Here is a 27326-nt window from a genome sequence, read left to right as displayed (position 1 = left end):
GACGTCACACTGTTTTGCAGCAGATTTATGTGCAGAAAAGTGGGTGAATGCCACATTTAAGCAAAGTCTGAGAGCAGGGCCTAGCTTAAAAGGCTGCTCAATCTGCCATGCTCCCTCAGAGGTGGGAATTGGACATCAGATCGGTGCACGGAGGCTTGGAGACCAGAAGGGGAATGAAAACTTCACTTTTTTTTTTTTTAAACTCTTTACATGAGCTCAGCCTGTCTTGGCTGAGTATAGAGTCGGTCTCCGGCTGCATGGGAGAGGGCATTCATTGTCACGCTTAGCTTCCTGCACCTGCTGGCTTCTCAGCTGTTTTTCTGTATACCGCTAAGTCCACGCCAGAAAACCAGCTACCGGACTGAGGCACTCTACTGAGTGAGGGGATCCACAGATATCACTTCAGGAAAATGCGATGGAGGGAGGAACCATAAGGTATCACCACAGGAGAGTGGGGCAAATTAATTTCCTCCTTTTCTCCTATCATTTTCTATTTTTTTTTTTTAAGCAATCCCCAAAAGAGAAATGCACATCCACCATCTGCTGGAGATGGAGAATACTGGTGGGCTAATGTCAGTGCAGGGGTGTATATACCGTAATCTCAGCTATGCTCCGTTTCCACCTGCTGATAGAGGTGCATTACCCACTGGTGTGGATTAACTGGTTTGAATGCTAAGAAAGAAATGGCTTGGGACATTGGGTGCCCTAGAATTAAAAAAAAACAAACAAAAAAACCCCAACAAATCAGTATGTGTTTGAACTATGGCTAGATGAAGCAGTTTTGGATTCACAATATCTACATCCTGGCACCCTTATATCACACATCTCATTTTCAAACAGGTCTGTGGGAATAGAAGTAAAGACAGAAAGTTAGACTTAAGCTGGAAGAGTAAAGGCTTTTTATTCTCGGATTCCGGTTTGAATGTAATCTAGTTTGCTTTGTTCCAAACTGTGCCTAACTTAATATATTTTTTTTTAAGGGAGCTCTCGTGAGTGCCTTGGCTGATGATAGCTTACATCTATGGAATTTGCGTCAAAAGAGGCCTGCCATACTACATTCTCTCAAGTTTAACAGAGAAAGGTAAGAAATTATGAAAATATGAAGTATAATTGTTTCCAACTTCTGAAACACAGAACTGCCATTTGCTTGGTTTTTCCATTTGCTAATTCATCAAACAGGGGCCTGTCTGTGTGCACCGGTTTTTAGCAGTGAGAGGAATAGCCATTCTGCCTTCTAGATTGATTCAAGGAGCCATTTTTGAGAAAAATTCCTATCTATACCAAAGAGTGAAGTTGGTATGGTGTTGGCAGAGTCAATGTGTGTGTGGCCAGAGAGCAAGATGCTCATGGGTTTTGCTGAATTCTTAATACTTCAACACAGAGACGGAGGGTTTCAGGTACCAATTGGGGTAATTAAGGCCAGTATGAAAAGGTTGATGAAGACCACCAGTAATATGTATTATAGAGAAATGCAACTGAAACTGATATACCGAGCTTATGTAACCCCGCAAATAGCATTCCATGCGAAGTTGGTACAGGCTGCGTCCTGTCCCAGATGCTCTTGTCCCTGCGGGACCATCTTCCACGCTTTTTGGAAATGTCCGGGAATTCAAGTATATTGGGGGAAAATTGTGAAATATTTGCGGGGGCTGTTGGATGTGAATATTCCCTTATCTCCATATATGATTCTATTTGACTGTATTCCCAACACACTAGTTAGAGGGCCCGGTCTTCGCTGGTTTGTACGGAAAGCTTTTGCAGTGGGGAAAAAGGTTATTTTAATTAATTGGAGGGAGGCCACCAGTCCTTCCTTTTGATTGTGGAGGATTCATCTCCACCGAATGATGCAAATGGACAATATGGATTCAAAGTCAAGTCCTCAACAACGTCGACGATTTCTTCAGGTGTGGAATGGATACATACAGGCCCTACTGCATCTGGCTCGGAGTCTGATTCTTAATTGCTGACTGGTTTCGGCCAGTCTTGGGCAATTGTTCGGGATTCACCAGCTCTGGAATTTACTGCAATGACATTTATTCCGGGAGGGTTAGGGGGGGAGAGGCTGGTACTTTATATGGGATGTTATTGCGACATTGAATTGATACTGGTATTTGGGGTATAGTTGAAACCAGATGTTTTTCATACTTGATGTACGGTTCCATTTTTTTACTTTTAATAAAAATTGTTTCTACTAAAAGAAGGGAAGTGGACAGCATCAGTTGCAGTGGATTGGTGATTCGAAAGTAGTATTTGGAGATATGGAATAGAATAGAGGAACATCAGTGTGGATAGCTGTAATGTGGGAGTTATGAATGTAAAGGTTCTAGATTAATGGTTTGTGGTTACATTTTCACTGGAAAGAATTTTAAAGGATTAAGGCAATAATGGATGTGCAGAAAGAAGTAGATATGTGCTTGTAGACTAGAAGGCTAGGGAGGTAGGGAGTAGTTAGCTATTTTATATACTGTTCCATATAAAGGATCACAATAGTTTACAAAAGTAACATTCATAGTAATTCAAGAACTAATGGATAACGAAGTTAGTTATCATAAATAGGCATTGACATGTATCATTCTAATTGCTCCTATACATTTGACTCAAGGTTTAAGACATGATCAAGGAGTAAAGAAAGTTAAAATAAAATAATGGATTTCACATTTTAGTTATTACGTTGTATCAGTTCTTTGATTCTCTTCATGCTTCAGTTAGTATCTTTTGATCTTCTTATTTCTTTTTACAATCAGGTGTTTTAAGTTAGGTGTTATGCATTTTTGAATAGCCATGTTTTTAGCTCACATTTAAATGTTTCTATCTGGAATTAACCATAGTCTCTCAGGTACGACGTTCCAAAGCTATGGACCCACTATGGAAAACACACGATCTCTTACTTGAGTCAGGCGTGTGCTCCGTAATGTGGGAACAGTCAAAATGGAGGTTCAGGAATGACTAAAGATTCAGAGAGCTAGATCTAAACTATAGAGAAGAAAAAGTGGAAGTGAGAAAGGGATACAGAGGGCTAATTAGAGGTTTGTATGGGAGTAAATTGGGAGAAGGTGGAGATGTAGCTGGGACAGTGGAGGTATGGGGTAGAATAGAAGTATAAGGTTATTAGTGAATAGGTAAAAGTGTAGAGTAGGGAGAAGTAAGGGAAGAGAGTGAAATTAGAGTGGGTAAGTAGAGATTAAGAAGCTTTGATTTGAGGGTTTAAAGATAATTGGTTTGAGAGAAAAGAGAGGCTGATAGAGCCTGAAAAAGGAAGAAAGTAGATTTAAAAAAAGGTGAGGCTAATAGGGAATTTAAGTCTGCTTCCATCCTTTGTTGTCATGAAGTGTTTAGTTTAATTCTTTTTATTGAAATTATAAAACAATACAAAGACATACTGAATGGTGAGTGAGTTCTGCATACCATCCAGTTGACATATTGAACAAATCACTTAAATTCCAGAAACCCAAACTCTTATCCCTTCCACCTCCCACCCCTTATAAACAATAAGATGGATCATATCAAAGGTACCCATTACGACATATCATTGAATAGCAAACTATGTGCCCAGTGCAGAAGCAATTAAGATAACAGTTCCAAACTTTTAAAATCACTTTGTGATTCTTATATTGAAGTAATAGATGTATCTATTTTTCCATACGACAAATTTGATAAAATTACGGAATTGCATTAGTTGGTGGCTCCGTTGCCAACCAGCACTGTAATATTACTTTCTTAGCTAATAAAATGTCCAAACCCACAATTTAACATAATTGTCAGGAAAAAAAACAAAACATCTGAAGTCATTAAAAAAAAAAAAAAATCACTTAATTATAAAGCAAGTGTCATAACTTAAATCAAGTATTCTTCTACCCAGCTCCAAAAATATTTTATCAGCGGGCAGGCCCAAAACTGATGACAAAGTGTACCTGGCTGTCTTAGATTTCACACATGTGGAGGAAGGAATGATCTTTATCAAATATGCTCTGGTTTGAGAGTAAAAATAACATATTAAAAATTTGTCTCCCGGAGGGAGATGTTGGTAAACACTCCCCTTAGTCTAACACTTTTAAACACTATTAGATAAAGAAACTCCCAAGTCCCTCTGCCAACTTTCTACTAAATGTGAGCAATTTGTCTGCCGCTTGTTTCCTTAAAAATTTATACCAAAATGAGTATGTCTGGTAGAATCCTCTAAACCAAAAAGATCAGTTAAAATTTCTCTATTTTGTAGACCATGCTCCTCCTTATCCAAAGACAGAACATAATGCTGGGCTTGTAAATAAACAAAAAAAAATGCTTCGGAGCGACTTGGAAGCGCTGCTGTAATTCTTGAAAGGAAGCATACCTACTCTTTTCTAATGAAATGTTGCAATTCTTGAAGGCTACAATGCCCCCAACTCTTATTTCCTTGAAAAGGCAAAAAACCCAAAACAGAGAATTGCAAATCCAGTTTGCAGCATAACCATCTCCAGGCCTTCATAATAGGAGAGAGCAAAATATTCTACTGTAGTGTAGCTGGCAGAGAAACATGGTGTTACGACTATGGCTGCTATGCAGCCGCCTCACCACCAGAGGTCCCTCACGAGCATGCTCTCCTGGCTGGCCCAGTCCATCCTACCTATCTGCTCTATGTTCTGGACTTCCTTTATAACCCTGCCTAGCCAATCCCTCAGTGCTTCGGCATTAAGCTTGTTTGGGCTTCCTGCTCTAGCCTCCTGTGTGTATCTCTGTGTTGCCTTCTGGCATTCTGTCTTTCCCTGCTGCCTTTGGGCTCTGTATCCTGGCTCCCTGCCTTGTTGCCTTCAGACTGGTGTTCTGACTCCTGGCTTTGCCTGCCTTCGGTCTGTGGCCTGCCTTCCCTGCCTTGCTGTCTTCGGACATTGTCACGCCCCCTTGCTTGTGTTTTATGTTCAGTGTTAGTGCTGTCTGGTTAGTCTGTCTATTCATTGTTAGTCTTGCTTCCCCGGGTTCCCTCAGTCCAGTCACACATACCTACAGTCAGCCTCACACTTACCTGCACGCTATCCTGAGTCCATCCTTACCAGCACTCTGCTCCAGTGTTATGACCACGTTTACCTGCACTCACTTCCACACATACCTCCATGCTGCTCCAGTGTTTCAAGCTCACCCTTACCTCCACGCACCTTGTATCAGATTCCTCCAGCCTGCACCAGACTCCTTTCCAGCCAGTACTCAGCTCCACAGGTTCCAGCCAGTACCCAGCTCTACACACTCCTGCCTGCACCAGATTCCTCTCCAGCCAGTATCAGAGGCTCTACTGCATCTCCTGTTTCTCTCCATCCTGAGTCACTCCGGCAGGTGGTGTTCACAACACCTGACCATTGCCCAATCGTAACACATGGGTAGTGTTCAGAACATATCGAAAATCCAATGGAGACACAAAATCCTGCTCATAAGCAGTCTGTGTATGTCTGTTCCCATAACTCAATCGTCTGCATGGCTGAGGACACGTTAATTTATGTTTTTAAGTCTGTTAACCCTAGACCACCCTTAACCCAGTGTCTCTTCAATATAGAAGTGACTATCCACAGTTCCTTGTGCCAGAGAAATTGAAAAATAAGATTATTAAACTTGTGTATATCTGTGGCAGTTAAATATAAAGATAGTTGCTGAAAATCATATAACCATTTTGGAAAAACCATTTGAAAAAGATTAACTCTCCCTACCAAGGAAAGAGGAAAATCCATTAATTAGTCAAGATTTCCTTGGTTTTAACCAAGAGCTAATGAAAGTTCAGAGATTGTAAATGACTAAGGTCCCAATGTGTAAAGTCTCCCATATATTTAAAATACTCATATGTCCACTTCATTGGAAAGTTAAGACCACACTCCATCACTACAGAATCCTGTAATGACAAAGCTTCTGATTTGTCCAGATTTACTAGAAACCCCCCCCAATGTGCCATATTCCTGAAACTCTGTCAGACAGAATGGAAACTGAAGGATTTTGTACATACAATCAAAATATCTACATAAGCAAGTATTTTGAAGACGTGCGCTCTTGAGAATCCAATTGTAATGCCCTATATCTCTGCATTATCACGGATCAGTTGTAAAAGGGGTTCTAATGTTAGTATAAACAGAAGAGGCGAGGGTAGGCATCCCTGTCGCATCCCTTGTTGAAGCTCAGACTTATCTGAAATGGTACCATTAACCATTACCAATGCCTTAGGTGTCATGTGCAAAGTTTGAATAATCTGTAAAAAAAAAAAAAAAAATTATATATATATGTTCACTACCCTTCAAAAGATTGATATTCAGTGTGAACATAAGTCCAATCCATGCGATTGAACACTTTTTCAGCGTCAGAACTTATTAGGGATTGTAACTGTTTCCGTCTGCTACTCTATAGCAGCTAACATTTTCCGTATAATGGATGTTGAATAATGGTCCTTAACAAACCCTGACTGATCCTTATTTACCAAACCAGGAAGATAAGCCATTATTTTAGCTAATAACTTAATATCAAAATTTAAAAGCGAGATTGCTTGGTAGGAACCCAATAACATAGGATCCCTCCCTGGTTTCAGTAAGACTGTGATAGGTGCCGCATTTGGAGCCAAAGGAAACCCCCCCCATATTGTACCAACCCCGAATAAAATTCTCCAAATGGTAGGAGAATCTTCATTAATAATTCTGTAAAACTCAACAGGATAGCCATCTTCTCTTGGAGTCTTCAACAATTTCCTTTGCTTTATCCCCTGCTGCAATTCCTGTACACTTATTGGCAAGTTTAAAGCCTCTAGTTGTGCAGACACAATAGAAGGCAGATGTATAGATTCCAAATATTGCTGTATCGGGCAAACATCAAGAATGGAAGCCATTTAGAAGTCCTCATAAAAAGCCTGAAATTCAGCATGCCTATCCTGAGTAGAATTCACCAGAATATCAGATTTAGTCCTCACCGCCACAATGTGCTTATACCCGTTCCAGTTTCTAGTCAAATTAGCTAACATTCTACAAGATTTATTCCCCAGCTGGAAGAACTTGCTTTTATAATACATTTGTTTTTCATCCTCTGATGCCAAAGGGGGGAATTAAGTGTAGCTGCACAGAGATGAATATATTTTTAGTATCCGGTGAAGGATTAGAATCATAACTTTTTTTTTTTTTTTTGCAGTTATATGCTTTTCCAATTGCAAGATCTCAATTGTCAATTTCCTCCTTCGGGATGTAACATAGGAAATAATATCCCCTTGAAGGACCACCTTGGCCGTTTCCCAAAATAAAACCGGGAAGGATCTATGCACTGCAGTGAATTCACAGAAACTATCCCAACGTTTGTAAAGAAAATCCCTAAAGTTTTTGTCTTGGAACAAATATTGTGGAAAACAAGGAACATATTGTTTCAAAGGTAGCAGACCTTCCAAGTCAATCCAGATTGGTCCGAGATCTCCAGTGGACCTTTTCCCAATGTCCAAAGAGAACTTTAGAAAAATCCACCCTTTTAATAAAAAAAAAAAAAAAAAAAAAAAAAAAAAGTGGGGAGACTGATGCGCCCTAGAGAGATGAGTGTAAGTTCTCTAGTGGATACAAAGTTCTCCAGCACTCTACTACACCTAGATTATAGCTTAAATATTTCAGTCTCTTGGTGTTGGAGGTATAAGGGTGGTGACCTGTTCAAAGTGAGCTCTACAATACTATTAAAATCCCCTCCCCCCCCCCCGATTAATGTGTGGTTAGAGTTTTGTCCTAACATTTTCACAAATTTTCACAAAGGAACTGTGATCATATGTATTGGGGGCATAAATATTAAGAGAACCAGGGGTTGTCTGTCTAGGGAACCTTCTACTATAATACAACGACAATCGGGGTCTATACATTTAGTAGCCTGATATGGAACAGCTTTCCCATCAAAATAGCAGTTCCTGCTTTCTTTCCTACTGTAGCAGATGCAAAACCCTCTCTTACGCAGCTTTTGATGTTCTACATTAGCTAAGTTTTTCTTTAGCAATGCAATGTGTTTTATGCTGTCTTGGAGCTTGTAAGATTTTGTAGTGTTTTACTACAGAGCCAATCCTGGACACATTCCAGATTGAAATCCTAATAGTTGGAGGTGTCATAACAGCATAATGTGATCACTAATAAACCTAAAAACTGTAATCTGTAACAAGGCCTGGATCTCCCAGCCTAGATTCCAACCATAGAATTCACCAAATATGCTCATGAGAGCCTCCCTCCATCCTATTATTCCAGAAAATACAATTGTCACCTCCCCCTCCCCCATCCCTCTGCCTACCCCACCCCTTCATATCTTCCCAACCCAGCAAGCTGAAGAACCACTATATTCTACAAAGGAAGAACATCATCTAAACTTAGATGTTAGAGATCCCTCTAGATGCACAGGGGCCTTATGTCCCGGAATTTAACCCCCTCTTAAAGTGACATATGTATAGTAGATATACTGCTATAAATAAAGGTCCTCAGGTAGTCACAAATATCTACAAAACATTAGTCTCACACCAAGTTCTTGACCCTTCTGTATCCCAGGAATAATAAAAAAAAAAATTGCACAGTCTGTGACCAGAGTAAACAGTCAAAAGAACATTGTAGCAGATCCACAAATGATCCCACTGAAATTCTGTCCAAATTTCAGCACAACACAGTGCCCATCACTTCAGACCTTTTCAACAAGCCTTTGAAAGTCATAGTGTCAGAACCTCCTCACTAGGGGTAGTAGCAGTTGAGTCGGACTTCAGAAAGGCCATAGCTCTATCAGGTGAATCATACCAAACAACCTGATTGGCATGCATAATTCTTAGCTTTGCCAGGTATTGGTTTATTTGTGTGGTTTATTTTCCCCCTGGCTACATTTTGAGGATCTATGATCCCTAAATGATCTAGTAAATCTTGTATCTTATTATTGTTGGGGACTTTAATATACATTTTGATGATATCCAATATCATGGATCACAGGATCTAGATTTGCTTTTAAACATGTGCTCTTTGAAGCAATTAATATGCGGGCCTATGCATACCCTGGATTTGTTGCTATGCAAGGATTGTGACCAACATTTATTGAATATTATCAAAAGAGAGGTATCATGGTCTGATCATTGTTAATTTTATTTACGTTATTGTTGGAGGCATTTAGTGAAAAGAGTGTGATGCATAAAGAAAAGTAAGTAAGATGACCGAAAGTGGATAATGAGCAATTTAAGGAATGCTGGTTAAAGTTAAAGAAGGTTGATGTTAATAATTGGAAAGTTATGTCCCTGGAACAAATGGTACAGAAATGGTATGTCTTGCTTAGTCAAACTTATAATCAAGTTGCTCCATCATATGAAGTTAAGATGAGAGAAATAGAAAAACGTGCAGCCTGGATTATTCATGAGGCAGTTGAAGCAAAGAAAGTGGTAAGAAGAACTGAAAAGCAATGGAGAAGGAAGAAAGATGAGGTATCTTTACTTATATATATAAGAATACCATGAAAGCTTATCGTGAATGTTCTAAAGCAGCGCTTCTCAACCGGTATGTTGCGACACACCAGTGTGTCGCCAAGCACCGGCAGGTGTCGTGTGATCCCGGTCTCTCCTGCTGCTCTTCCTTCTCTGCTGCTGTTGCCACTGGGCTATCAGTACGTTCAAGCCCAGTGGGAACGGCAGCAGTGGTAGAAGAAGCAGTGGCACCTGTGGCTCGTCTTTTCTTCTTCCCGCGCCCCCCCCCCCCGTGACCTGGAACAGGAAGTGATACGCGTTGCGCAGGAAGGAGAAATCCGTGCCGCGTGGAAAAATAGCGGCGGCATCAGCATCGGCCCTTGAGCAATCGAAGCAGCCAGTAATTGAGAAAGGAGACAGCAGCATGAGCCTCCTGCGGCAGATGGGATTCTTCTTTCTTGGCCTGCGGGGGCTGGAGGAGGCTGCTGCAGCTACCTTTTGTGCTCGGGGGGGAGGAAGTGAGTGAGAGAAAGAGAGAGAAGCAGCCAGCCAGTCTGTGTGTGATTGAGAGAAACTGGTCAGAGAGCTGATGTGTGTGTATGTGTGAGAGACAATGAAAGTGACTGCTCAGGAAGATGACTGTGTATGTGAGAGTGTGAGACATTAGTCAGGGAGGTGACTGGTGTGTGTGAGAGAGAAAAAGCATGGAAGTGAGAAATCTGGGTATGTGAGAAAGCATGGGTGTAAGAAGCCTGGTGTGTGTGTGTGAAAGAAAGAGACTGGTGTGTGTGAATGTGTGAGAGAGAATGTGATTCAGGGAATGAGAAGCCTGTGCACATGGAGAGCAAGCATGGAAATGAGAGAGAGACTGGTGTATGTGTGTGTAACAGAGAGAAAAGTGATTATGGGAATGAGAGAAGCCTGTGCATGTGAAGAGTGAGCATGGGAGTGAGAAACCTGGGTGTGTGTGACACACAGCATGGGAGTGAGAAGCCTGTATATCTGAAAGAGAACATGGGAGTGGGAAGCCTGTGTGTGTGTGTGTGTGTGTGCATGCATGAGAGAGGTCAGGTGGTTGGTGTGTGTGTGAGAGAAAGAAAGTGATTGAGAGTGAGAAGCCCATATATGTAAGTAGAACACGGGAGTGGGAAGCCTGTGTGTGCGTGTGTGTATGGCATGAGAGAAACTGTTCAGGAAGGTGACTGGTGTGTGTGTGTCAAAGATTGTTTGGGAGTGATTGGTGTGTGAGAGCCAGAAACTGGTCATGGGGGCATGACTGGTATGGTGTGTATGTGAGAGACCTGGGCATTAAGGAAGAGGACCATGAGTATAGAGCTTAACTTCTACTGCTGCTTCTGGTTTGTGCCACGGCCTGCATGGAAGGGGAGTAGGAGAGCTGCTGGAAGGGGGTAAGTAAAGGTGGCTTTTTAAGTTTATTTTTCTTGATTAATTGCCATTTTAATTATTTAATATTATGTGATGTCTGCTTTTTTGAAATATTTTATTGGTGTTTGGAGAATGTTTAATAGTTTTTATGAGTTTTTAATTGTTGGATGTTATTCTGTTCATAGCTGTTTTGAAACATTTATTCTGCTTATTAGTATAGTTTTACAATTATTTCTGTGTGGGGATCTATAGCTGCTTGCTAGTTCTGTTTTCCTAATAAGAGGTGTATTGGTTTTTAGGGACTGATTTAATATTTGTAGTGTTGCCTTTTCATAGATAGGGTTGCTCCTGTTTGAATGTATTGCATAATACAGGTGTAACTGTGTGCGGATTAGTTTGTGCATTACTATAGATCCTGGGAGTATGTTAGGTCGGTTCTGTGTCTGTTACCTAGATGAGATATTTACTAGCATGTAAGCGTTTGTATCAGTCTTATTTGTTGTGTTTTCTCAAGAGGACATGCATTGGTGGTAAACTGCTGCTTTTCATAAGTAGGGCTATTGAGCCTGGAAGTAGAAGGAGTTTGAGTTGCTGTTACTGAGATGACACCAGAGCCAGAATATCTTTTTTGTAGGGTGAATTGTATGGGGAATGTCATAATTCTGCTTTACATCCATTATTGTGGATCAGGGGGGTTGCCGTGGATGCAAACTGTACTTTTCCATCTAGCCCTGTGAAGATCATGGGTCAGTGTGTCATGCATGTGAGAACCATCTGTCAGGTGTGTCCCGACAGAAAAAAGGTTGAGAACCATTGTTCTAACTAAAGCAAAGAAATGTCTCTAGACTAGAGCACTCTAGTAATAAACTTTAGAGTTGTTTAGTATTTTCAAACAATGAGAGAGCCATTAACAGGCAGGGTTGAGGTCCCTGACTGTGACTTATTGGCTAAATATTTTGAAAACAAAATTCAAAACCTTCAATGGCAAATTGGACAGTCTGAGTTAGCTGATACTGTTCTTCCAGCTTCTAGTCCATCTCAAGCACAATGGCAAGTATTTGAAATGCTTTCAGTAAAGGAAACAGTTTAAAATTTCTAGTTTAAAGTTCATATTTTCAATCTTGGACCCTTGTCCTTTTCAAATTATAAAAATTCTGCAGGAGGTAACATACAGGATATTGAAAGAAATGATTAATAAATCCTTAAGAGATGGCATACTTCCCAAAGCTTGGAATTAAGCTACAGTTAGACCTATCAAAAAAGATAAGCAGCCTGTTTCTGAGCTGGCAAATTACTGTCCTGTCTCGAATATGCCAACTGTTATGTTTTCAACAAACGCTGCTTTCTGTCATGGATACTTTACTGGGTTGTTTTGATCAAGGTGGATCCGGTATTTTGGTGCAGTTATACCTGTCCGCAGCATTTGACAACCTTCATCATGATATTCTTTTGAATGCCTTGCTTTCAATGGGTTTCGGAGGCACTGTTTTAAATTGGCTTCAATCTTATTTGACTGGAAGGGAAAAAAGGGTTCAGATTGGGACACAACATTCTGATTGGTATGAGATTCAGTGGGGTGTGCTGCAGGGTTCAGCTCTTTCATTGATGCCTTTTGATCTTTGAAAAAGTACTCCTATAGGTGACAGTCTCTGAATGTCAAATTTCATCTATGCAGATGGCATTCAATTTTTCTTGCCATGTAGCTCTAAAGGTGAAATCCCTGTAGATAGACTTCAAGAAATTATCAAAAAGTTGCAGGTTTGGTTGGTTACCCATTGTTTAATTTTAAATATGAAGAAAAGAAAGATCTTATGGGTAGGAAAAGATAGTGACTCAAAGATTGAGAATCAAATGTGGTTATCTAATGACCTCTCAGTACCAGTGCAGTTAGAGATTGAGTTTAGGTATGTTTTTGGATTCTGAACTGTCTATGAAGTGACACATTAGCCAAGTCATAAAGATGCTTTGTCCATTGAGTGTTTTTACCTCCAATATTTTTTAGAACAGTGTACAAGCTGTGGTTCTTGGCCACTTGGATTATTGTAGCACGTTATATATTGGGTTACTGATAGGTTGTTGTGTACAATGTAACTAATACAAAATTCGACTGCACGGGTTCTGACAGGGTTTCTAAAAACAAACCATATAATCCCAGTCAGAGATTTACATTGGCTTCCCATAAAGTGGAGAGGTAAATTTAGGTTTACAAACTTTCTCACAATTTTTCTTCATGTATATTACAAGACCTGATAAGATTTTATACTCCAGCATGTTCTTTGCGATGGATGAATTCACAATTAAAGATTCCATCAGTTAAGTGTAGGTTGGCTAGAATTAGAGGGCGTGTGTTTTCTGTGATTGCTCCCAGTGAGTGGAACAAACTCCCACTGGAAGTGAGACAGCTACAGGATATTAAAATGGTTAGAAAGGCAATGAAAGCAGTATTTTACAAAGTTGCTTTTGGTTGAGGCGTGTGGTTCCTTGTTTTTTTTTGTTTTGTTTACAACTGTTATATACTTAATTTATGATTGTTTTATGTAGCTTGTATATGTCTGTTTTTGCTTATTTTATGATTGTTACTTTGTAATCTGTACCAAACATTTAATGGAGGTAGCAGAATAAAACAAAAAAATAAGACTGACAAGGCTGGTCCCAGGTTACCAGCAGAAAACAAAGATGTCAGATGAGACACTTGTACCAGTCAAGCACACACTGAGAACCTAAATGCAGGGCAGCCAGTACATGCAAGTGAGGCACAAAGATGTGGAGACAGTGTTCCCATACCCAGGCATCTGTGAAAATCAATACATAGAGCCAACACCTGGATTTATAAATGCTACATACAGGTACTTAGTGTGCAAACCGGAAAGAGGATCTATAAGACTGCAACAAGCTGCCTGGTCCTGGAATGAAAATCAACAGTCCTCATCCTCCTTTAAAAAAAAATAAAAAAAATGATGGTGCCTTCATTTTTTTTTTTTTTTTTTTTTACTGGAGTGTTTTACAAGCCTCCAACCCAAATGGAAGAACTAGACAGAGATCTGGTTGAAGACATCCAAAAAGTGAGAAAGAAAGGATAAGTGTTGATTGTTGGAAATTTTACCCTGCTGGATGTAGACTGGAGAAATCCCTTCTGCGGAATCTAACAGAAGTAGAGAGATAGTGGATACCCTGCAAGGGGCTCTGTTCAAACAAATGGTAATGGAACCCTTGAGAGAGTGCTCACTAACGGGGATAATGTCCCTAATGTCCGAGTGGGTGCCCACATCAGCATACCATCAAATGGTATGGTTTGATATCTCAAATAGGATACTGAGAAGTCACACAAAGACCCAAATTTTGAATTTCAAAAATACAGACTTTGTTGAAATGGAGAAGTACCTGGAGGGAGAACTAGAAGACTGGGAGAAACCCAGAGGTGGAACAGTAGGCCAGACTAAAAAGAGCAATTAGAAAAGCAACTAATCTATATGTTGAGAAACAGCGTTCAAGAAATATAAAGGATCCCAAAAAGAAGAACACAATCTCTGATGAAACTGAAGGAGACTAAGAAAGCAATCAAAGCAAAATGTCAGGCAGAAGAAAGAGTTGCCAAAGAGGTAAAGTGAGGTGACAAAACATTTTTCAGATACATTAGAGAGAGGTCTGAAGTGGTATAGTGAAATTGAAAGGTAAAAGGATCAATGTGTGGCGAGAGACGAAGAAAAGATAAATATTAAATACTTCAGTTCGGTGTGCATTAAAGGAGACCTTGGAAAAGGACCCTCGCTAGGTAACCAGACATCGGGGGGGGGGGGGGGGGGGGGGGGGGGGGAGAGGAGATGAACCACTGTTTACAGAAGCGAATGTATGGGAAGAGCTAGGGAAAAACTAAAAGTGGACAAAGCCATGGGACCTGATGGAGCTCAGAGATGTACTGGTGGGTCCGCTGTATAACCTGTTCAATAGATCCCTGGAAATGGGAGTGGTGCAGAGTGATTGGAGAAGAGCGGTAGTGGTCCTCCTTCACAGGATTAGGAGCAGAGAGAGGAGGCTGGAAACTACAGGCTGGTTAGCCTCACCTCGGTGGTGGGAAAAGTAATGGAGACTCTGCTGAAGGAAAGGACAGTGAACTGTCTACACTCTAAGATTGCTGGACCCAAGGCTGCATGGATTCACCAGGGGAAGGTCCTGTCAGACAAATTTTTTTTTATTGGGTGACTAAAGAATTGGATCGAGGAGGAGCACTTGATGTGGCCTACTTGGATTTCAGCAAGGCTTTTGATACAGTCCCACATAGGAGGCTTGTGAATAAAATGAGAAGCTTGGGAGTGGGCACCAAGGTAGTGGCATGGATTACAAACTATTTCACATATAGACAACATGTAATGGTAAATGGAATCTACTCTGAAGAGAGAGCAGTGTTAAGGGATTGGTGTTGAGACCAGTTCGGTTTCAACATCTTTGTAAGTAACCTTGTGGAAGGGATAGAAGATAGTTTGTCTGTTTGCATATGATACTAAGATTTGCAACAGAGTGGACACGCCGAAAGGAGTAGAGAATGAGATGTGATTTAAGGAAGCATGAATGGTGGTCGAAGATATGGCAGCTGGGATTCAATGCCAAGAAGTGCAGAGTCATGCATCTGGGGCGATCAAAATGATAAAGGGGATGGAGCAGCTCCCCTATGAGGAAAGGCTAAAGAGGTTAAGGCTGTTCAGCTTGGAGAAAAGATGGCTGGGGGAGGGGGGGATATGATAGAGGTCCTTAAAATCCTGAGAGGTCTAGAGTGGGTAAATGTGAAACTGTTTACTCTTTTGGATAACAGGACTAGAGGGCACGCCATGAAGTTAGCAAGTAGCACATTTAAAACTAATCTGAGAAAATTCTTTCACTCAACGCACAAGCCCCTGAATTTGTTGCCAGAGGATGTGGTTAGTGTAGCTGGGTTTGGATAAGTTCATGGAGATGTCTATCAACTGCTATTAATCTAGTTGTCTTAGAGAATAGCCACTGCTATTTCTGTCATCAGTAGCATGGGATCTTCTTAGTGTTTGGGTACTTGCCAGGTACTTGTAGACTGGATTGGCCACTATTGGAAACTGGATGCTGTGCTTGATGGACCCTTGATCTTTCCCAGTATGGCAATTTATGTTCTTATGTTATGTCATCCAAAAGAGCCGTATGTGATCTTTTTTTTTTTGGGGGGGGTGAAGGGCTGTTGTGCACGGAGCAAGATAAATACCTTGGGATGATAGTGTCTAGTGATCTGAAGACGGCGAAGCAATGTGACAAGGCGATAGCTAAAGCCAGATGAATGCTAGGCTGCATAGAGAGGAATAACCAGTAAGAAAAAAGTTGCTGACAATCCCTTGTTCAGGTCCTTGGTTAAGCCTCACCTGGAGTACTGTGTTCAGTTCTGGAGACCGTATCTCAAAAGGGAGAGAAACAGGATGGAGGCAGTCCAGAGAAGGGCGACCAAAAATGCTGGGAGGTCTCCATCAAATGACTTATGAGGAGAGGTTGAAGGAACTAAATACCTTAGAGGTGAGGAGATGTAGGGGAAATATGATACAGACCTTCAGATACATGAGAGGTTTTAATGATGCACATTCAAAAAAACCACCTCTGTTGGAAAGAAATCAGTAGAACTAAGAGTCATGAAATAAAACACCAAGGAGCACGACTCAGAACCAATGTCAGGAAACATTTCTTCACAGAGAGGATGGTATTTACCAGAAGAGGTGAAGACAAAAACGGTGAAAGATTTCAAAGGGGCATGGGGTAAACACTGTGATCCCTAAAGGCAAGAGGATGGAAATGAGGAAAAGAGTGCATGGGGGTAACTTGCTGGTTTGGCAGTTACTACCTTAACCAATAAGTCTTCATGCTGTTGATGCAGCTCATTACTGTTCTCTGCTTTAACGGCAGGGGGAAAAGAGGAAAAGGGAATTAGTTTCGGACAGCAACCAACAAGGACATTGAATTTTATACAGTCCGGGAAAACAAGCATGGGGGGTATCTTGCTGATGCGAATGTTACTACCTTAATCAATAAGCCTTAAACTTGTGATCTAACTCCAACATTGCTCTCTGCTTCAATGGTAAAAGATAAGAGATAACAGGTAATTGGACTCAGGGCCCTTGTTGGTTACTGTCTAACGATTTGGAAAACTAAGTATGATGGGTAACTTGTATGCCATGGCAGATGCCACACCCTGATGCTCCATTATAGGGAAGACCTGTATGGTGTGGCTGATGCTTACCATAAGCTTGCTGGGCAGGCTGGATGGACAGTTTGGTCCTTTTCTGCCATCATGTCTGTTTCTGTGGAAGAAGAGAGAGACTTGTCATAAGAAAGAAATGGTAGAAAGCAAAACACTGAGGTGAAGGCAAATCATGGAATGATAGCAAAGGTTAGATAAAATGTTGGTTTTGATTTGTGATGCTCTTGTAATACAGCGTATATACCTTCCTTAAGGAACAGGTATATCCTTCAGGCTAAACCTGAAAATGTGCTGCTTGTAAAATTGTTCTTCATAGTGGTTGCAGGCTACTAATTTAGCTGTAAGATTCAATATTTTTTTTCTAATTTAGAATCCTGACTTTTTAGAGTTTTTAACATATTTAACTGTTTCACCTCCAGTCCCCCTTTATTTTGAAAGGTTGGTAGGATAGCTTAATAATATGCAAGCCTATGTATTAATTTTTTATCCAGCCTCCACTTAAACAATGCTGCCAAGTTAGCCAAAAGGTGGAGTTTTTAGCCATTTCTAGTTTAGAGCTTTCATCACAGTGCAGTGTGGTATTTGTAGTCCCTGATTGTACCCATTCAAATCAGTGCTGCAGGTCCCATAAGGCACTGGGATGGAGTTGTCAGAAATCCAAGACTGGACATAAATATTCCTCTTGGAACTGGGTAACTTGGCAGCTCTTCTTAAATGGCAATTTAACTGCAGTTAAAACTATGGTGGACCAACACCATGGCTCTGGGTTCTCTCCTGCCTGACATGTCCAGCTGAGGCTGGGTCTGCCACAGAGGTGATGTTGATCCTCAGGAGGGAGGAAAGAAGGCCCCTTCTCTTCCCCCCCCCCCCCCCCGCCCAAACCATAAAATGGTGCTGAGGGTATGTCTTGGAGGAGACTCCCCTCCTGTCCTTGGAAGGACACAAGTGTTCCTGAGTATACCATCTGGAGTTGAAAGTTTCATAAAGATGAAAAATGCTGCAGAACAAACCTTTCCATTTAATAAATGAAGCTCGACGGTACATAAGTCTTAAGTGGAATTAGCAGTTGCATTTTCAAAATTTATTATTGACTTATTTTGTACATATTGAAAATTCTTTTGGTGATTAAACTGGGAAGTTTGTGCATGTATAAACTGATCACTTATATTTATGCTTCAAAAAGATGCAAACTTGTTTTCACACTATAAATAACATCCTACCATATTTAATTGATCCCAGAAATTTCAGATACAAAAAACTGTTTAGTATCAAATTAGCTAAATGAGTATCTAAATATTTCTTAATTTTCCTCTTCTGAACTTTTAAGATGGGTTTACCTAGCATAAACATTGTTTTCTGTTTCCTGCCACTCCCTAATTTCCCTTACCTCTGTCAGCTGCCCCTGACTCTTCCACACAACCCAATAGTTCCGCTGAAGCTGGCCAGCAACTATGGCCTATGCTTGTGCGATTAACCCCTTTATGCAGGAATGAAGTGCTAGAAAGTTTCTAAATCCTCTAAAACTTAGATTGACTAGTATATCCAGTCAATACATTTCCCCTTCATCCTCTGAGTTCTGATTCTTCTGTCATTTATTTTCCAACCCACCTGTCATTTCCAGGACGTGCACAGCTGCAAAAAAAAAATAGTGTAATGCATCAGAATGAGCTAATGATCTTCTGCAGAATAAACTATGCTGTATGGATTGGCACTTCCAAGGATCATGCCTTTTTAGTTCATCTTCTAAATATGCCAGTCAGGGCTGTTTCATGAAATTGACATTCTAGCTGTAAATGTGACAAATAAGACTTGGGCAACAAGCAGTTTGAAGCTACAGTAATAATGAAGTGCAGAATAGATAATTCTAAAAATAGGTAGTATGTCAGCTTGGGATGGATTGCAGGAAAATCAGCCCAGAGAATGTTTTTCAAAACCAGCCCATGGGGTATCTGTCTGACTCCCACATGGGCTTTCCCTGCAGCATGTTTCAAGAGTTCCTAAAAGCATGCCAGAGTGACCCTTCAGAGGTATCCCATGTGTCCTGGAGCCTGGCAGAATTGAGCCAAAAAATGCCCAACCTAAGGGGCAGATTTTCAAAGGGGTACGCGTGTAACCCCCGAAAACCTGCCCCAAGCTCCCCCTGCATGCGCAGAGGCTATCTTGCATAGGCTCAGCGGCGCGTGCAAGCCCTGGGACGTGCATGTGTCCTGGGGCATCGAATAAGGGGCGGGCCGGGGGCGTGATGGTGGTCTGGGGGCGGGGCCGAGTGCTCCGGCACAGAGGCCTATGCCGGGGCAGGGAGCTGGCGGCGCGCGTAAGGGGATTTAGGGAAGGGAGGGAGACAGGAAACACCACAGGCAATGAGAAAGGTGGGAGTGGGAGGTGTGGCTGCTTGGATCCCATCTGAAGCAGCATGAGGAAGAGAGAAGACCAGAAGTGATAATATAGGCTCCCTCACTCTCACACACATACATTCCCACATATACCTACAGTACCTGAATGTAATCCATTTTGAAGCGCTGAAAAAGTGCAGTAAGCGGAATATAAAAAAATCTAAATAAAATATATGGTCTCTCTCTCTCACGTCCCCACATACAAGGTCCCTCTCTCACAAACAAGCAAGCAAGCACCCTCACATAAACACAATTCCTTTTTCATACTCACACAGGCTCCCTCTCTGGCTCTCTTGCTCCCCCCCCTCCCCCGCTGTCTCTCGCTCACACCTATCTACAAACTGGCCATTGCTTTAAAAAAGGCTCCAGGAGTGATCCAGGTAACTATAGACCAGTGAGCCTGACTTCAGTGCCGGGAAAAATAGTGGAAACTATTCTCAAGATCAAAATCGTAGAGCTTATAGAAAGACATGATTTAATGGGACACAGTCAACATGGATTTACCCAAGGGAAGTCTTGCCTAACAAATCTGCTTCATTTTTTTGAAGGTGTTAATAAACATGTGGATAAAGGTGAACCGATAGATGTAGTGTATTTGGATTTTCAGAAGGCGTTTGACAAAGTCCCTCATGAGAGGCTTCTACGAAAACTAAAAAGTCATGGGATAGGAGGCGATGTCCTTTCGTGGATTACAAACTGGTTAAAAGACAGGAAACAGAGAGTAGGATTAAATGGTCAATTTTCTCAGTGGAAAAGGGTAAACAGTGGAGTGCCTCAGGGATCTGTACTTGTACCGGTGCTTTTCAATATATATATATAAATGATCTGGAAAGGAATACGATGAGTGAGGTTATCAAATTTGCGGATGATACAAAATTATTCAGAGTAGTTAAATCACAAGCAGATTGTGATACATTACAGGAGGACCTTGCAAGACTGGCAGATGAAATTTAATGTGGACAAGTGCAAGGTGTTGCATATAGGGAAAAATAACCCTTGCTGTAGTTACACGATGTTAGATTCCATATTAAGAGCTACCACCCAGGAAAAAGATCTAGGCATCATAGTGGATAATATTTTAAAATCGTCGGCTCAGTGTGCTGCAGCAGTCAAAAATTCAAATAGAATGTTAGGAATTATTAGGAAGGGAATGGTTAATAGAACGGAAAATGTCATAATGCCTCTGTATCGCTCCATGGTGAGACCGCACCCTGAATACTGTGTACAATTCTTATCGCCGCATCTAAAAAAGATATAGTTGCAATGGAGAAGGTACAGAGAAGGGCAACCAAAATGATAAGGGGGATGGAGCGGCTCCCCTATGAGGAAAGGCTGAAGAGGTTAGGGCTGTTCAGCTTGGAGAAGAGACAGCTGAGGGGGGATATGATAGAGGTCTTTAAGATCATGAGAGGTCTTGAACGAGTAGATGTGACTCGGTTATTTACACTTTCGAATAATAGAAGGACTAGGGGGCACTCCATGAAGTTAGCATGGGGCACATTTAAGACTAATCGGAGAAAATTCTTTTTCACGCAACGCACAATAAAGCTCTGGAATTTGTTGCCAGAGGATGTGGTTAGTGCAGTTAGTGTAGCTGGGTTCATAAAAGGTTTGGATAAGTTCTTGGAGGAGAAGTCCATTAATGGCTATTAATCAATTATACTTAGGGAATAGCCACTGCTATTAGTTGCATCAGTGGCATGGGTTCTTCTTAGTGTTTGGGTAATTGCCAGGTTCTTGTGGCCTGGTTTTGGCCTCTGTTGGAAACAGGATGCTGGGCTTGATGGACCCTTGGTCTGACCCAGCATGGCAATTTCTTATGTTCTTATGTTCTTATCTTCACCGCAAGCAAAGTGAGTCTTGCTTCTGGTGAAGATGAAGGCCTGGCTTGCCCCGAGTACTCTCCTTCATCTTTGCCGTGAGCATGATGCGCTACGCTCACGACATGCCGGGATATCCTGCCATTTTCTGTGCAGCGGGGGAATTCTGCGCTCTGCAGTAGCGCAGAATTCCCCCAGGACTAATCTTTATCTTACTACTAGGTATTCTCCTTTAAACTATGAAATCAATGTATACCACATATTACTACCTATACAATTTTACACTGTTTAATTCTGTTTATATCAGGAGTGGCTAATTCTGTCCTTGAGTGACACAGGCCAGTTTTTCAGGATATCCAACAATGAATATGCATGAAAGACTTGCATGCACTGCTTCCATTTTATGCAGATGTGTCTCATGCATATTCAATGAAGATATCTTGAAAACTTGGCCTGATTGTGGCCACCCCTGGTTATATGTTTTGTTGTCTCCCCCTCCCCTGTCATATGTACTGCATGTAAACTTTTGTTGTAATGCGCCTTCTCTGAGGACAAACAGGTTGGTAGTCTTCACACATGGCTGACATCGGATAGAGCCCAGCACAGAAAACTTAAGTCAGTTTCTAGAACTTTGAGCCTCACTGGGCATGCTCAGCATGCATTATACCATATATCCACACAGGGTTCACTTCAGTCTCTTCTATTCCGCGGAGCTGCTTGTTTTGCAGTCGGTTGAGAGCCTCAATTTTCTGACTTTTGGAAAACTTCAGTTTCCCAAGAATGTTCTTTGCTGCTTTGTGGGGTCCTCCTCTGTTCTCCCTTTACTGTACTAGGTAGGGTTTTTGATGGTTGTCCATTAGTTTTTTTTGTTTTGTTTTTTTTTTTGCTTCAGTACACCCAGGGTGACTGTGCATTAGCCTCTGGCCATTGACGGATGGCCACTGCCATCTATTTCGACATCACACCCTTTTTATTTCATGATGACATGTCTACCTTGAGATTTAAATGATGCCCCCCCCGTGCATGAGGTTCTTGTCTGCCGTGATAGATGCATCCTCTGCCTTGGGTCATCACATGATGTCCAGGGTTGCAGCAGGTGTGCTCAGATAACCCTGAAAGGACATAACATCAAGCTCGATAAGATGAGTCTTTTTAGACCGGAGAAGACTGTGGCATTGGTATTGAGGGACCTTGGAGCTGTACTGATGAACAATGAGCCATTGATGTCAACTGTGGCTGGAAGGGACACCGAGACAGGCCATGGCTGGGCGGCTCCTGGTTGAGTATGTTGGGCTCCTTGTCCCGACCTCTGCACTGGGGAGGAACCATGTCAAGCATAGAGGGAAGCTGAAGAAGCATTGGTCCCCATCGATGCACCAGCTTTAGCTGTGATGCCACTGAGGCGACCACACAGTAAGGAGAACCAGTCCTCCATCAATGCCAGGGATGTGCTACGGATGCCATCAATCCTGATGCCATCCACTGATCCTCCTGTCTGTTCCAAAAAGGATCTGGTCAACTTCCTCTATCCCAGTCTGTCTTGGCATTGGCAGTGTTCAAGGAGGAACTGGAGAGGTATATGCAGCTGGCCATTGAGAAAGTGATGAGGGGGGCATCAGCACTGTGGCACTGATGGCACCGTCACTTCTTGAGCTGCTGCTAGAATCTCTGCACACGCTCATCTGCATGTTACCAAGCTAGCATCTGTTCCCAGGACAGCATTGATGCCCTGCCAGTTCCTTGGAGGAGGAAGCTCCCCCAGATTGGCAAAGGCACTGGGGCCTATAGCCCCATATCTAGTTCCATTGGTGCCTGTACTGTTGGGCAAAGACTGAGCACGCAGGGTCCCATCCCCAGTTGATGAGTGGGGATGAGGGTACCTGTGACCCTGGGGGAGATGACTTAGATCCATTTCCTCTAGAGGAGCGAAGGAAATCCCTGCAGAGAACCATTTCTTTGTCAGGTTGAAGCAGAGACCATCTCCTTTCAGGTGATGGCTGAAGAAAATACTAGGAAACAAGACAGAAGCTGATCCAAAATGGCACAGTAGCAACCAGGAAGCAAAGATCAGTAGAAACAAGGATTCATTTTAATATGTGGTCTAGTAGCAGTGAAAGCCAGACTCTGGCCAAGTTTCGCTCATTTGAACGAGCTGCCTCAGGGGCTATAATAATTCAAAATTAAAAAACGTATATTAACATGCATAAATACATAAGTGTCTTACATATAAATACATAATTAAAAACCATAACTTAAAAACATATATAATAAATACTAATGTGAAATATATAAATAAAATAAATAGCACATACACATTCCAAAACATAAAGACAAAAGTAATAATAAAACAGTGAGGATACAAATTATCTTTGTAATGGAGCACAATGCAACAAGAGGTAGTCATTTGTATCTACCTGTAAAGGTTCAGAACTGTTTTCTTAATGGTCTTTGAAATACCGCAAGCAATCCTCCTTTGTTACCAGATACAATGTTCTTGTATATCTACAATGTTATAATAAGATGAATAGCAACATGGTGTCAGAATTTTTTTTTATTTTAAAAATCTACTCAACTAGACTAAAATGAAACATTGGTTTTTTAATAAAAATATATTTAATTATATGGTCACATATATTGTGAAAAATTATCAAATATATTATACTTAACTATCCCAAGAGTAATTTAAAAACTACCCTAGTGTGCATTGTGTATCTATACCACTAAATTACTAGCTGGTGGTAATATTAAAATTACTGACAAAAGTATATAACTTAGGGTGACCTCATGCTCGGTTGAACCTGTGATTGCGATATCAAGTTTTTAGTTTGTTAAATAAATGTTTTAATAATTTAAAAAAAAAAAAAAATTTCAAAGCTGTAGCCAAAGCAAATGACACTCAAGCAAGGTGTTAAAATAGTATATAATGTTGAACCTAAGAAAAGAACAAATTCTTAACTCTTGCGCTTTCATTAAAAATAGATCTTGCAATAATATGCTAATACTGGAGTCTGTCAGCCTTATTTCAAACTGTTTTGGCCTATATTGTTAAATATTAGATGTAATCTATTTTGCTTGATTTGCCTTATATCAAGAAGGATGAGTATTCATCACCTTAATCCGTTATTACATTACGGTAACCACATGCGTGGCATATAATTAATAAAATTAAGAGAGCCTTGCATAGCTTTTGCACCGGAGTCAGCGCATCCAGTGTTTTTCGTGCCAAAAATCTGGAAGCAGTCCTTTGAATTCTGCTGGCCATCTTAATTTAACCTTATATATCCTGAGTAAGATCACTTGATTCTTCAATTTTAAAACTCTTAAAAATCAGCAAGTGGAATCAATAAAATCCTAGTGCACAAGACAAGCATTTTTAATTAGTAATCTCTAAAAATAAAAAAATGTAAACATTTTAAATGGACAAGCATATTAAAAGAGAAGAGGATACTAGGCCCAAAATGTTCAATATCTTTCAGTTTGTGGAGCCTTCGAAGGAGATTGTGGCAGTCCTAGTACATGAGATCCTTGCTGAGTTACTCTTGATGTGGAAACACCCCCTCAACAGTGCACCCTGGGTTCGATTTTACAAATTTGCGCAGACGTGTACTTTTGTTCGCACACCAGGCACAAACAAGAGTACACGGGATTTTAATAGGTACGCGCGTAGTCGCATGTATCTGTTAAAATCCGGGTTCGGCGCGCGCAAGGCTGTGCAAAATCGGCAGCCTGCACGTGCCGAGCCGCGCAGCCTGCCTCCGTTCCCTCCGAGGCCGCTCCGAAATCGAAGCGGCCTCAGAGGGAACTTTCCTTCCACCCCCCCCCACACCTTTCCCTCCCTTCCCCTACCTAACCCACCCCCTACCTTTGTTGCACAAGTTACGCTTGCCCGAGGCAGGCGTAACTTGTGCGCCGGGCCGGCCGCCTGCGCACGACTCCCAGGCCCGGGAGCCATTATGGTGGCCTCGGCCACGCCCCCGAAACGCCCCCAGGCCGGAACGATGCCCGTGGCTCTGCCCCCAAATGACGGGCCGCTGCGACACGCCCTCCGACATGCCCCCCCCCCCAAGGAAAGCCCAGGGACTTACGCGCGTCCCGGGGCTTGTGCGCACCACCGAGCCTACTCAACATAGGCTCGGCGCGCGCAGGGGGAAACTTCGGGCAGGTTTTCAGGGGGTACGCAAATAAGGTGGACACAGTCTTATCTTGTCCGGAAGGCTCTCGGATTCAACATGTCAGCTACCCCACCAATTGGTAGTTGAATCAGCAAAGCTAAGCGTTCTCTGACCCATTCATCTGCGCCCTGGAAGGATCACAAAGTGAAGAATGCTGTTTGCAGGAAGGTATTCCAAGGGGCTATGCTCATTGCCTGCATAGCTGCCTACCAGCTCTATATAAGCTGGTATATGCAGGCCATTTGGAAGTAGATGCAGGATGTTGAGCAACTGCCTCAGCAGCAGCAAGACACACTCCTGTCACTGGTGCATAAGGGCCTGGAGTGAGTAAAACACGAGGTCTGCTTGACCTATAATGTTTTCAAAATTTAATTGAGGCTCTGTGCAGCAGGAATCTGCACTTGTAGAATTGCATGACACTGGGCCTCATGCAATTCTACAGGTGCAGGAGTGACCCGCTGACGTACCATGCACTGGAGAAGTTTAAGGACATGGTGGTCCAAATCAGAGTATCCGAAAAGGAAATTTCACCTGTATTAAATCACCGATCCCAAAAAAATTCAAAATGATAATTATCGACAATTGTATGTGTTTTTAGATGAACCGCATCATCAAGCCTGACGGCGTGTGCTCTATAAATATAATATAAATATAGAGCACACGCCGTCAGGCTTGATGATGCGGTTCATCTAAAAACACATACAATTGTCGATAATTATCATTTTGAATTTTTTTGGGATCGGTGATTTAATACAGGTGACATTTCCTTTTCGGATACTGTGTGTTGTTGTGGAAATTATCTATTGTTCTTTTTGATACGGTCCAAATCAGAGACCATCATGTGACCCTTTAGCAGCTCTCCTCCAGCACTCCGGACCCGTTGTTCTCATGTAGGAGGTTGGCGAGATCAGGGCCAGGGAAATCCTTCCGCCTGAGGAGATACTGTCCACTGCCCTCTTCTCCCGTCAACATCAGCACTCTCATGGCCATCTGAGGCATCAAAGAGCCCCAAAGCTCCAAGTGGCACCTTAATCAGCTCCAAGGATGGGGTTTTGACTGAATCATAGGGAGCTTAGCTCAGTCACTCATACCTGGTGCAATGAGTTGCTGGTCGGGGGAAGGCTACGATTCTTCATGAACCAGTGACCCAGTGTAACCTCAGACCAGTGGGTTCTGTCAATCATCTGCCAAAGGTACCGATTGAACGTATTGGATGCCCTACCAAATTGCCCCCATGCCCATTTCAGGATGTAATACTAATGGAGCTCTCCTCCCTTTTATTGGCCAGAGTTGTCAAACCTCTTCCAGGGCAAAGAGGGCAGGGATTTTACTCCCAGTACTTCCTGATACTATAGAAAACAGGAGGACTCTGTCCCATCCTAGATCTAAGGCCTTGAACAAATTCATCAGAAAAGAAAAATTCAAGATGGTTTCCCTGGGCATCTTGATCCCCTTTTTGCGAAAAAGGGGACTGGCTATGCTCCATTGATCTGAAAGTCACGTACACTTACATTGAGATCTTTCCAACTCACCATAAGTATCTGATTTGTGGTGGGAAAACAGCACTTCAGGTTTTGTGTGCTGCTGTTTGGGCTCGCATTAGCCCCACGTGTCTTTACAAAATATTTAGATTTGGTGGTGGCACACCTTTGCAGACTGTGTCCAAGGGGTCACAAATCGGATCTTCTGCTTCTGGGGAAGCTCAGATGTGGATCTCTTAGCAGTAACTTGGAATTGGAAGGTTACTTAGTTCTGCTCCTTGTACAGGACATGCTTTGGAATACCCTGTCTTGGCATTGGGACCAAGGTCTTCTGTGTACACATTCTCTGGCTCCACTGGTAGCGAAGACTATATTGAAGCTTCAGAAGGCCAAAAGGACTATGATACTCATAGCCCTTATTGGCTGAGACAGGTCTGGTTTCCAATCATGCAGGAAATGCCCATCTGAAACCCAATCAATCTACTGA

The 27326-nt window shown here is 41.9% G+C and overlaps 1 protein-coding gene across 4 annotated transcripts in view; it reads left to right on the top strand.

The window, feature by feature from the left end:
- STXBP5 (syntaxin binding protein 5) overlaps positions 1-27326 on the top strand; it is a 1098992-nt gene that overhangs the window by 208631 nt on the left and 863035 nt on the right. For all 4 annotated transcript variants that reach the window (XM_029594044.1, XM_029594043.1, XM_029594042.1 and 1 more), the window contains exon 4: positions 981-1081. In XM_029594044.1, coding sequence (XP_029449904.1) covers positions 981-1081 — 101 coding nt within the window. The remainder of the gene's footprint in view (positions 1-980; positions 1082-27326) is intronic.

Source organism: Rhinatrema bivittatum, chromosome 3 (genome assembly GCF_901001135.1).
Source record: "Rhinatrema bivittatum chromosome 3, aRhiBiv1.1, whole genome shotgun sequence".
Lineage (NCBI taxonomy): Eukaryota > Metazoa > Chordata > Amphibia > Gymnophiona > Rhinatrematidae > Rhinatrema > Rhinatrema bivittatum.
Note: the sequence above shows the minus strand (reverse complement) of the source record. Positions and strands in the feature narration are given on the sequence as shown.